Consider the following 13,341-nt stretch of genomic DNA (forward strand, 5'->3'; position numbering starts at 1 on the left):
AAGTAGATGCCCAATTAAAAGGAAAGGAAGTCCTTAATGCCTCAAAAATGGAGGGTGGTAAGCTGACAGGCAACTTCACTGATTTAGTGGCATTTAACTTGTAACCCAGTACCTCAGAATAGGCCTAGATCTTCTCCAACAAGTTAGGAAGAGAAATTAAAGGACGACTCAAAGACAGAATGTATAATGTATTCTGAAAGCCTGCTGACATGGAGGGTGGTATGCTTAAACATTTAGAACAATACAAAAAGGCAAAGTTAAGTCCTTTTATATATATAGTTATTTATATATAAAAGGACTTAACTATAGTACATATCTATATAAATAAATCCCACCTCGAACGTTCTGAAGCTCACTCCAAGACAGTGAAGCACTGAACTCCTGTAGTCTTCGTAGGCTAGGCTATCAGGACCAGTCACCCTCACTCATACACCTGCCCTCAGCCACACCCCATCTGTACATAAAACGCTACCTCAACATTCTGAAGACAACCTGCTGAAGCCATCTGCACACTCCCTAAAGAGTTCGTTAGTTCAAGGTGGTGAAGCCATCCAACTCACCATGTCTCTCTGCCCCGCCCTTGCGTCAAACGTCATGACATCGAGGGCGGAACACAGAGAGTGAAGGGATCGATGAACGCGGACGGCGGTCAAGAAGTAGCCACCCCTACCAACCTGCAACCCCCTCCAACCTACAACGACCCAGGCAGGGGCAGCGTGTTTCCCTACTCCTCCCCCTGCCTAGGAATCGCTACAGACTGCTGTCAAACTCCCCAACCACACACGCACAATAGCCACCCACAACCCCCCCCCCCCAAACAGGCTCATCGGTGCATTTGATAAAGAAGGACAGGGGGTGCCTACGAAACACCTCTAACTGCACCCCCTGGCGCATCACCACAACAACCACTGCGCAACGGTGCATCACAAAGCCCCTACCCCCATTCCCTCCTCGCCGCATCACCCAACCCCTCCCCCCGCCGCATCACCAAGCCCCTCCCCCCCATCGACCGCCTCGCCACCCGCAACCGCTAATACAAACTCGGTCCAGCCGCTGCTGCTTCTCCTATTCAGCAGCAGCAGCTGGTACATAAAGAAAACAACAACAACAAAAAAGCTCTTTCCTAAAACGCACCTCTGTAGACAACCATCTCACATTGGCTGACGTCTCTGCAGCCGCTCCTCATCTCCCCTCAACATCACTGCCCCTGCAGGAAGACCCCGGAGGAACGCAGAGACGTCAGAGGGGAGAGGAGGAGTACCTGCAGAGATGTCTGCCAATGTGAGATGGTTGTCTACAGAGGTGCGTTTTAGGAGAAAGTTTTTTTTGTTTTGTTTTCTTTATGTACCGGTTGCTGCTGCTGAATAGCAGCAGCGGCCGGCCACCGTTAGTATTGGCGGTTGCGGGTGGCGAGGGGGTCGATGAAGGTGGGGGGAGGGGCTTGGTGATGCGCCGGGGTGGGGTCGGGTGATGCGCAAAGGGGGGGAGGGAAGGGGATTGGTTTGGGTGCTGCACTGGGGGGGAGGGGGGTGTCGCTGGACATGGGTGGCTGGGAGCAGGGGGAGGGGAGGGTCGCTGGACATGAGTGGCTGCAGGGGGGGGCAGGGAAGAGGGAGATGGGAAGGGGGTCCACAGACCACATGGGTGGCTGCAGGGGGGACAGGGGATACAGGAGGGACACTGCAGGGCAGGCAGGGGGAGAGAAGGGTTGCTGGTCATGGGTGGCTGCAGGGGGGGCCAGGGGAAAGGAGAGGAGGGTCGTCGGACATGGGTGGCTGCACAGGAGAAGAGGATCAATGGACATGGGTAGCTGCAGGGAGGGCAGGGGGAGAGAAGGGTCGCTGGACATGGGTGGCTGCAGGGGGGACAGGGGAGAGAGGAGGGACGCTGCACATGCATGCCTGCAGGGGGAGAAAAGGGATGGTGAGGAGGGGGTTCTGAGACCACATGGGTGGCTGCAGGGGGAGCAGGGGAGACAGGAAGGATGCAGCAGGGGAAGAGGAGTGTTGATGGACATGGGTATCTGCAGAGGGGGCAGACTAGAGGAGGGCCCATAGGCACGGGTGGCTGCAGGGGGATGCTGGACATGGGTGGCTGCAGGGGGGACAGAGGGAGAGGAGGGTCGCTGCACATGGGTGGCTGCAAGGGGGCAGGGGAGAGGGAGGGGGTGAGGGGGTTCCTCAGACCACACACTCAGTCACTCACTCTCTGTCTCTCACATACACTCTCGCTGACACACTCACTGTCTTTGTCCCTCTCTCTCACACAGTCTCACACAGACAAACAAACACTGTCTCTCACACACTCTCTCTCTCACACAAACACACACACTCTGTCTCTCTCTCACATTCTCTCTCTGACACACACGCTCCATCTCTCACACACACTCTTTCTGAAACATACACTTCGAGGAAAACCTTGCTAGCGCCCGATTCATTTCTAACAGAATTGGGCCTTTTTTTACTAGTTATATATATTTCTTTGAAAAGATCTATTGCACCAAATAATGCTGGAGGATAAATGACCAAAGACTTTAAATATGCATTTATAGAAAAAAACTGGGACTTTAATTAAAGCAGTAAATGACAGCGCTTTGTTCAGCACTAAGTGAAATTGCTGTATTTGTTGGGCAGGACTTATTGCCCTTTATATGATGGTTCCACCACACTAAAACAGATGAAAAAATATTCCTATGAATTATCTTATTATGAGCCTAGTTTGAATAGTACAAGTTTTTTTTGCGTTTATTTTTTGGATATATCACGCAGGCACTCTTTTATGAAACAACCCCCTCTACGGATACTTATATTATTTCTGTCATGATAAAATCATGGGACTATAAGTTAATTAATTCTGGTCACAAATGTTTGGACTACAGGGGTAGCCCTCAGCATTTTTTCCTATAGATACATATACATATACATATATATATATATATATATATATATATATATATATATATATATACACACATATCTACCAATCGTAGAGTGGAGCCACCGTAGCACGGTGTCTCACCAAAGGTGGTAGAAGGCCGCTCCGAGGGCACAACAAAAGCGACGTGAGACGTTCCGAAGACGGTGGAAGGCCGTCCCGAGGGCGCTCCAAAGGCAGGAGAGGCGCTCCGAGACTGATCCTAAAACGACGAGAAGCGCTCAGAAGACGGCGGGAGGCGCCAAGCACCAGAAAGACCGCAACTCACAAGGGAAGGGCAAGAAACTCGACCGACGTCTCTCCAGAGTCAAGTGAGGCGATTATCCTCTCCGACAGTGAGGCTAGCGGGAATCACAGAGGTGCACCGACACGGGACGGCTAAATTCCCCAACTAAAGCGCCGAGCGGACGCTTGGACCTTCCGCGTGACACGCCACGTAGACGACCGAGCAGTACCCGACCTACAACCATCTTCTAACCACCGAAATAGATGGCGGATAAGCGGCAGGCTGCAATTCGGAACCCCAGCCACGAGGGCCAACTAAAAATCCCAGCCACGTGGTCCAAACAAAACGGCATTCAATGAACTTCAGCTACAAGACCAACAGAAATTACAGCAAGGAATCTAACGAAACCAGCAGAAACCGATGCTGCGGATGCTGTGCGGTGTGGAGAACAACGAGCAACCTGGGGTTACAGGGTGAGGGTGAGGAGAAGGAGAAAACCCCTACATGTGAGAAAGTGCAGCCGAGAGGTCAAGGGAGGCGAACAGACTCGACAGAGCACCACTAAGTCTTGGAGTGAGGACACTTACACAAAAGGATACAGGCAGTCTCAGATCTTGAGCCTTTCTCATTATGCTTGTTAAGAGGTACTTTTTTTTAAAAAATCAATTATGGCTTCAGATAATGCAAGTATTTGCTTTTTACTTGCTTGTAACTACTAGACCCTGCCTTTAACTGCACATTATCCATTGATTGATAAGATACCTTCCTATCTTCTAATTTGTAATAAGAATTATTACATTATCAGAGATCTCTAAATTTCTCATGCACATGAGAGCACTATACCAAAACGTAGTAGTACTCAATGTCCTGATGATTTTTTATTTTTGTTACATTTGTACCCCTCGCTTTCCCATGACTCTATATCTCTGATGTACTTGATAGCATACATCTGTTAAGATCTTCATTAACCACATTAAGAATCATTGTCTCAGCTGTTTACTCTAGATGCTCTTGCATTTGATAGCAAGTCACATTATTGACAGCAAATCATCTTACAACAGGACAATGAACTACAGCAGGACTCATACAAATGTGGTCAATGTATATATTGCTACACTGTATAATCACCTGTTTATTGTTTTAAACACTAAATGCTACAATTAATGTTGCAGTTCTAACATAATATTTAAGAATAGAGGGAATTGCTCAGAGCTTGCGGTCGCAACATGTGCTGTATTTCTAAGTTTTAAGAGATATTTGATGTTTTAATGTTTTAAACACTATATGCTTTCATTTACCCTCTGTGTACCACATAGCATTACACTGAAATACCCATCTACTCCCCAGGCCCACTCTGAATCATATCAAACAATTCTACGGACTACACACACTCACACTGAACTACACAACTGACTGTTAATTCAAGCAACCACCTCTGTTCCACGCGGCGCAACACCAAACACACGAACGGCAACATGAATACTAACAAACTACTCATACTCATCTACTGTCTTTACCTAACTCACCATGCACTGATAATCCCCCTTGCAGACAACAATCTACCCACAGCACACAAACCAGGCACACAGCCCAAATACAACGCACCTAACCAAAAGACTAAAAAATGGAACAGACAACCCATCATCTATGGAAACACCCAACAGAAAAGAAAGAAGGGCCACAATAAACTGAAAGACCAAGACGACAGACACTTAATAAAAATCAACACTTCCCCGAACCCAGCTGAGCCTTACCGAACAATACAAATAGGCTATGTAAATGCCAGATTTGCAGTTAACAAAACCACGACAATAACCGACTGGATCACAACAGACAATCTCGATATTCTACTTATAAGCGAAACCTGGATTCATGATCTTAAAGATCCCATAATCCTAGAGCTATGTCCGCCAGGATACAAGATCTCCCACTGGACAAGGAACGGAAAAAGAAGCGGAGGCATAGCTTTAATCTACAGATCCCAATTCACAGTCACAACAACAGCCGAATCCATACTTCCCCTACTCGAAATTGCCTCAGTCAGACTCAACCACCCAACCCTACAAGACCACCTAAACCTTATCCTCTTCTACAGACCACCAGGCAATTGGCAAGATTGCCAAACACACCTCATGGATTTCATATCGAACACCTGTGTCTCCTCTCAAAACCTCCTCATCGCAGGTGACATTAATTTCCACCTTGAAGATGCTAACCTAACAAACGTTTGTGAATGCAAAGACCTCCTCCAACTATGGGACTTCCAATGGCCAAACACAATCCCCACCCACATCAAAGGACACACACTAGACTTAATCACATACAAATTCTCACATGAACTAAATATCACAGTAACAGATACAAAATGGACAAGCATACCCTGGTCTGATCATTACAAAGCGAACCTCTCTCTTCACTGGCGAACAAAACACTCACAACATAAACAAGAGCAAACCACCTACACCACAAGAGGCAGATTAGACCCACTGTTATTCTGGCAACAAGTCTATGATAACGAACGGACAACAACAACAGACTCAACCCAATTTATCCATGATTAGGACAACAGATGCAGAATCATTTTAGACAACATAGCACCACTTCAAACCAGAACCTCACACAGAAAAAAATCAATACCATGGTTTACTGAAGAACTAAAAGAACTAAAGACACAAGTCAGAAGGCTTGAACGTGCATGGAATAAGAAAAAAGATGACCCCACACTAAATGCCTGGAAGCAACTACACAGAAAATACAAATACTCTATCAGACAGACTAAAAGAACATATTATAAAACTAAAATCGGTCCAGGCTACAAGGATACACATAAACTCTTCCAACTTGTAAACAACCTATTAAATACCACACCGGTTACTTCCAACAACACAGACACCACATCAGCAAACAACATAGCCAACTACTTCAAAGAGAAAATCATAAAACTACGTGCTACTATACCCAGCAACACAATCTATTATGCAAACCTCCTTGAGTGCCTAGATCCATTACATGGGGAATACCCAGCAGACCGATCATGGACCAACTTTGATGCACTATCAACTGAAAATATCTCCCAATTACTCAAAAGATACGCCAAATCACACTGCAAACTAGATATCTGTCCTAACAACCTGATAAGAAGCACCCCCCAACAATTTATAACAGACCTCACGAAACACTTGAATTACATGCTACAAAATGGTCTTTTCCCAAAGGATAAAGGAAATATTCTACTTACTCCACTACCTAAAGACGCAAAGAAAAGCACAAATGACCTAACCAACTACCGCCCAATAGCATCTATCCCATTAATAACCAAACTCATGGAAGGTGCAGTGACGAAACAACTCACCAACTACCTAGATAAATACTCAATCTTACACGAATCTCAATCAGGATTTCGAGCGAACTACAGCACAGAAACAGTACTAGTTACCCTAATGAATAAATTTAAACAATTGCAACTGGCAATAACATACGTCTCCTACAATTTGATATGTCCAGTGCCTTTGACATGGTCAACCACGGAATACTACTACATATCCTGGAACACTTTGGAGTTGGAGGTAATGTTCTTAATTGGGTTAGAGGATTCCTGACAACCAGATCATACCAAGTAACAACTAATATGGCGACATCAGACCCATGGATACCTGAATGCGGAGTCCTCCAAGGATCCCCTCTCTCACCAACCCTCTTTAACCTAATGATGATACCACTAGCCAAGCTATTAGACAATCAAAACCTTAACCCATACATATATGCAGATGATGTCATGATCTACATTCCATTCAAACAAGAACTAAAGGAAATTACCAATGAAATCAACCAAAGCTTCCAAATCATGCACTCCTGGGCGGATGCATTCCAGCTAAAATTCAATGCGGAAAAAACACAATGTCTTATACTCACATCACAACACAATACAAATAAATTCACCACCTTAACCACCCCTAACTTCTCCCTCCCCATCTCAAACAATCTGAAAATTCTAGGAGTTACCATTGATCGCAATCTCACACTCGAAAACCATGTGAAGAACACAACGAAGAAGATGTTCCACTCCATGTGGAAACTCAAAAGAGTTAAACCTTTCTTCCCAAGGACCATCTTTCGAATCCTAATACAATCCCTGGTACTAAGCCACCTGGACTACTGCAACTCACTTTACGCTGACTGTAAAGAACAAATCGTCAAGAAACCCCAGACAGCCCAAAATACTGCAGCCAGACTCATATTCGGTAAAACAAAATATGAAAGTGCAAAACCCTTAAGAAAGAACCTACACTGGCTCCCACTGAAAGAACGCACCACGTTCAAGATATGCATGATTGTTCATACAATCATTCATGGAGACGCCCCTACCTACATGCTAGATCTCATGGACCTCCCACCCAGAAATGCTAAACGATCCTCCCGAACCTTTCTCAACCTACACTTCCCCAGTTGCAAAGGGGTCAAATACAAATTAACACATACGTCCAGCTTCTCCTACATAAGCACGAAGATGTGGAATGCACTACCAACTCACTTAAAAACGATCAACGAACTAAATAGCTTCCGCAAAGCCTTGAAAACCTCTCTCTTTAACAAAGCCTACCACGAAAATCCATAATGAATAGAACACAACCCTTACACTCCTTTATTCAGAATGTCTCACTGACCCTCCTGTCTTCAATTACCCCTTTGTAACACCAATTGTATTTCTCCTCTGTTACGGCGATGCCATAACAGATTTCTGTAAGCCACATTGAGCCTGCAAATAGGTGGGAAAATGTGGGATACAAGCGCAATAAATAATAATAATAATAATAATAATGGGGAAAACCTTAACTGTGCATATGTTATGATTCTGCTAAGACAGGCAGGGGAATGAATGGGACTCGCTTCTGATTGGTCTGTTAGGGATTCAGCTGACATCTGAGGCAGTAGAATCAGAAGTCAGATCTATTTAAACCTAGCTCTCCCTACAGGCTATGCTTTAGCGTTGATCCCTGTCATCTGAAGCCTGTTACCCTTTCTCTGTCTGTGCTGGTTGCACACTATGCTTTCGTGGGAGTTTGTTTACTCCTCTCATTGCTCGTAGCTTCTCTGTGTGCTGGTTGTTCCTAGCGTATGCTTGTTTGTTTCCCTACCTAAGCTGCTTTCCCTGATTACCTTGCTTCCCTGCACCTGTGGGTGCTCTGTTGCTCTGTCTCTGGGTGCTGACTGAGTTCTGGTAAGAACATTGTTTATTTTTCCCTTTGTTTGCTTTAAACCTTTGATGGCAGTGTAAGCCCTGCTTCTTCCTGATGTGAGTGTTGATAGCAGCCTGTCCCTTTAGCCTGCTCTAACTCTTTGTCTGCTGTGGTTATCTCCTGATTCCTGTAGCATTGCTCCTTATCTGACGGGTGTATGTAAAGGCAGCTTTCCCTGTTTGCATGCTCTTCCCTTTGTCTCTAGTGTCTGTTATTTGACTCTGTGGCACAGCCTTGTGTACTCTTGTGTGTGGATTCCCTTGACCCTTGAGTGCTGATTGGCACAGTCCAGTGTATTCCTGTAAGTGGTTTCCCTTTACCTTTGAGTGCTGTGTAGCACAGCCTTGTGTATTCCTATAGTTTTCTTCCCTTTTCCCTTGGGTGCTGTGTGGCACAGCCTAGTGTATTTGTGTGCTGTATGGTACAACCTAGAGTGTTCCTGTGGAGCTTCGCTCCTATAGAGTCTGTGTCCCATTCTGTCCTTGGCTTTCTCTTCCTGTGTGTCGTCCTTCCCTTGTGTTTAGCTGGCGCTGTGTGAGTTGCATGTGCTCCAGTCCCTTCTGGGACCCCTTCTTGTTCTTTTCCCCTTCCCTAGTGTGTGACTCAGTTCCAGATCGGCCGTGAGGCCCGTATGCTTGGACTCTGTACGAGTGGGTTCCAATTCGGCCGTGAGGCCCGCCTGAGTGGTCTATCTCCCTTTTCTGCTGGTGCTAGTTGAGTGTCCTGAGTGTGCGGGGCTTTGTGACTGTGGTATTGTGTAGCACCTGTTTGGTTCACCCTAGGCCTTGGCCAAGATCCTTCCTAAGCCTCGGCCTAGGCACAAGGGCTCACAAACAAATTAACAGCATATTAACCTAAAACCAAAACAGAAGGGTATATAGACCTTCTGATATCTGCAAGTCAGGGAAGCTCTTCCAAGGGAACTTAACAAGCAGTTTGGTACAGAGCATGCATGAATCATGTCCCCTTATGGCAAAATGTGGGAGAAACATCTGAACACTTGCTTGTTAACACCCTAAAGTGGTTATTTACTCAAGCATTACCTCTTGAACATTCCTAACAAAGCCCCTTCTATCCCTCCCCCCCCTGCTCCCCCATCCCAATTCATTTAAGGGAGCATTATACCTTATCTGTTCCAGAAGGCTGGAACTGGTGAGCAGGAGTTGGATTGAAGACTGTGGCATCCTGCAAGAAAAGCTGAAGATTCTGCTCCCGGGATACCTACAAAAACCACAAAGGCCAAGCAAGATGCCAGACAGAATGAGAGCAAAAGATGCCAATGGAGAGAAGAGATGAAGACAGACATTATGGAGAAAAAGAAAGCATGAAGAAACAGAAATGAGAAGAAAGAGGTATCAAAAAAAGGAAGAATGGGGAAAATGCATGACCAGGAAGCAGATGAGGTGAGACAAAGAGGTGAAGGAGGGACAAGAAAAGGTGAAGGAAGAAGCAAAAGCTGATGAATTACCATTTTATCTTTCAGAAACGAATTTCCATCCCTGCAGTCTATCCTCGCTCTCTAATATGTTATGCTAAGTCTGACTCCTATACATGGCAGCTTCCATTTGGACTTTATTTGGTTGTCACCTACAATTACTGTATTACTTTTAGTTGAATAAATGGTACAAAGTGGGGGGGATAACCTGCGATAATTAAAAAAAACACAATATAAGAAATAAATAAACGGGCTGTAAAATATGTACTGGATTTAATAATGACCCTTTCCAAATATCTGTCCTGCTACGACAAAAACTCCCTGTTGAGGATTGAAGCTTTGGTTCACTTTCAGGCTTATTTTCGAAAGAGAAGGGCGCCCATCTTCTGACACAAATCGGGAGATGGGCGTCCTTCTCTCAGGGTCACCCAAATTGGCATAATCAAAAGATGATTTTGGGCATCCTCAACTGTTTCCCATCTTGGGGACGACCAAAGTTCACGGGGGCGTGTTGGCACTGTAGCGAAGGCGAGACTGGGGCCTGATTAAGAGATGGGCGTCCTCAGTCGATAATAGACAAAAGAAGGGCGTCCCTGACGAGCACTTGGCCGACTTTACTTGGTCCATTTTTTCTTGCTGTGAAAAGGTGCCCGAACTGACCAGATGACCACCGGAGAGTATCGGGGATGACCTCCCCTTACTCCCCCAGTGGTCACCAACCCCCTCCCACCCTAAAAAAAAAAAAAAAAAAAAACTTATAAACTATTTTGTGCCAGCCTCTATGCCAGCCTCAAATGTCATACCCAGCTCCATGACAGCAGTATGCAGGTCCCTGGAGCAGTTTTAGTGGGTGCAGTGCACTTCAGGCAGGCGGAACCAGGCCCATCCCCCCCTACCTGTTACACTTGTGGTGGTAAATCTGAGCCCTCCAAAACCCACCCAAAACCCACTGTACCCACATGTAGGTACCCTCCTTCACCCCTTAGGGCTATGGTAGTGGTGTACAATTGTGGGGGAGTGGGTTTTGGGGGGGGGGGGTTGGAGGGCTCAGCACACAAGGTAAGGGAGCTATGCACCTGGGAGCAATTTCTGAAGTCCACTGCAGTGCCCCCTAGGGTGCCCGGTTGGTGTCCTGGCATGTCAGGGGGACCAGTGCATTATGAATTCTGGCTCCTCCCATGACCAAAGGGCTTGGATTTAGTTGTTTTTGAGATGGGGTCCTCGGTTTCCATTACGGCTGAAAACCGGGGATGACCATCTCTAAGGTCGACCATCTCAACATTTAGGTAGACCATCTCTAAGGGCGACCTAAATGTTGAGATGTGAGCGTCCCCGGCCGTTTTATCGAAACGAAAGATGGCCGGCCATCTTGTTTCGATAATACGGGTTTCCCCGCCCCTTTGTGGGGCTGTCTTGCGAGGACGCCCTCATGAAAACTTGGGTGCCCCGTTCGATTATGCCCCTCCACTTGGGCCAATGAAGTGTTATTTGTATTCAAGAATGTGTGACAGATCAATATGCATTTTCTTTCATTGTTGATATCAACACCCCCTCCCCTGAAAGCTGGAGAAGCATCCATATGGAAGGCTCCAAGTAAAACATGGCTAGGGGCACGGTGGCAGGGGTAGCTGTTTATGTATTTGTAGGCTGTTTGCTGGGTACCACATGGCATATGTAGATATGGGTGCAGTTTGTGCTGCCCTCCTAGGTATCTTTCAGAGAAAGGGGTTAGCGTAAACAGGAAAAAAAAAGTTGTGTGGATACTACAGTACCTGTTTTGAGGCTTCAAGGATTCCTCTGAATTGCTTCTGAGTCAACTGACAGGTTTCAAGCTCGGTCTTGCTAATAAGAGTTAAGTGATTCCTCAGCCGGTCATATAGATCTCCATCTAAAAACTGAAAACAGTATTTTGGGAGATAAAACTAACAACTTACGCAAAGATGAGATCATGGCAATATCCACACCAGTGAATTTGCAGTGTTCTGCTAGTTAGTAGGTACTGAGTGAGGATTTTTATGGATTGAAAGGTTAACGTTATGCTGATGGAGCAGAAATGCAGAGCCTGTCTTTTGTCCAAACAATTCAGGAAGCTGACTCATATTCTGAGATACCAATTCTATTTTATGGCTGTTGCATAAGCTTTATTTTTTTAAAAAAATCCTCCTTCTAATAATGCAGGAAACCAAATCCCTCGCTTTGGTTAAATTGAAGAATTTCTTGTTTATTGTTATTATAACATTTGCTATACCACATTTCCATGCTATCAGAGTTGCATCCAAAAATGAATTAAACCTGAATAAAGAAAATAGGAGGTCCTTTTACAAAGGTGCACTGAAAAATGGCTTGCGGTAGTGTAGATGTGGGTTTTTGACGTGCGCCGATCCATTTTTCAGCGTGCCCATAAAAAAGGCCTTTTAAAAATTTTTGCCAAAAATGGACATGTGGCAAAATCAAAATTGCCATGCGTCCATTTTGGGTCTGCAACCTTACCACCAGCCATTGACCTAGTGGTAAAGTCTAAGTGGTAACTGGGCAGTAATGACCTGTGTGCGCCAAATGCCACTTGGTGCATGTCCAATACGCGCGCCCAAAATAACTTTTCGCTGCACGTATCGGGCACGTGCCAAAAATGAAATTACCCTAAGAGCCATGCGGTAGCTGGGTGGTAACTCAATTTTGGCGCGCGTTAGGCTAACACGACTTAGTAAAAGGGCCCCTAAATGTTTTAATCTTTTTTTGTCATCCTACATATGAAATACTCTACGTAGAACTTTAGCTGTTTATCCAATATAATAAACTGTTGGGTCGATATTCAAAGCAATTTAACTGACCAGAAATGGCTCCTGGCTGATTAAATCGCTTGTTAGGTGCTAACCGGTTATTTTCAGTTTAACTAACCAGTTAGGCACTGCTGAAAATGACTGGTTAGCCCCAAGATTGAAACCAGTTATTTTGGGATGAAGTCACACTTAATCGGCCAAGGTAACCACATAAATAGGATGGCATAAAAGTCAGTCCTATCTTTATGCGGTTCGCCATAGCCAGTTAAGTGCTCAATATTGCACTTAAATGGCTACGTTAGTTGGCTCTACAAACCCAGAAATTCAATGCCATGGGCGGGGTGTGGGCATTTCAAAAAACTATGCGCACTATTATGGAATACACCGATCTGCGCCTAAGTTATTCGCAAGTATTTAGGCCTGGTTTTAAGTGGCCTGAATGGGTGTGCCTACATTTTAGTTGCGAGAATGGTGCATGAGCATATTTTATACACTACACCTAACTTTAGGTGTAATTTATAGAATTGCGCTAAGCGCGTGGTTTTTTCGACACTGATTTTAAAGCGCCATTTATAGAATTTGGCCCTCAGTGCTTCTGCACTAACTCCAAGTGCAGTACTGCACGGTATCTGCAAAATTTAATGTGGCACATATAACAGCAAATGCTGGGAATGCCCCAATGTCTGCCACATTAAGAAGGTCTTTTACAAAGCGGCGGTAAGCCCAACA

The 13,341-nt window shown here is 45.3% G+C and overlaps 1 protein-coding gene across 1 annotated transcript in view; it reads right to left on the reverse strand.

Moving 5' to 3' along the window:
- Positions 1–13,341, reverse strand: part of FCHSD1 (FCH and double SH3 domains 1) — a 151,580-nt gene that overhangs the window by 67,175 nt on the left and 71,064 nt on the right. The window contains exons 9-10 of the mRNA XM_030213572.1: positions 11,605–11,727; positions 9,523–9,618 (exon numbers count right to left, since the gene is read on the reverse strand). Of these exons, the coding sequence (XP_030069432.1) occupies positions 9,523–9,618; positions 11,605–11,727 (219 nt within the window). The remainder of the gene's footprint in view (positions 1–9,522; positions 9,619–11,604; positions 11,728–13,341) is intronic.

The sequence above is a fragment of the Microcaecilia unicolor genome, chromosome 8 (genome assembly GCF_901765095.1).
Source record: "Microcaecilia unicolor chromosome 8, aMicUni1.1, whole genome shotgun sequence".
NCBI lineage: Eukaryota > Metazoa > Chordata > Amphibia > Gymnophiona > Siphonopidae > Microcaecilia > Microcaecilia unicolor.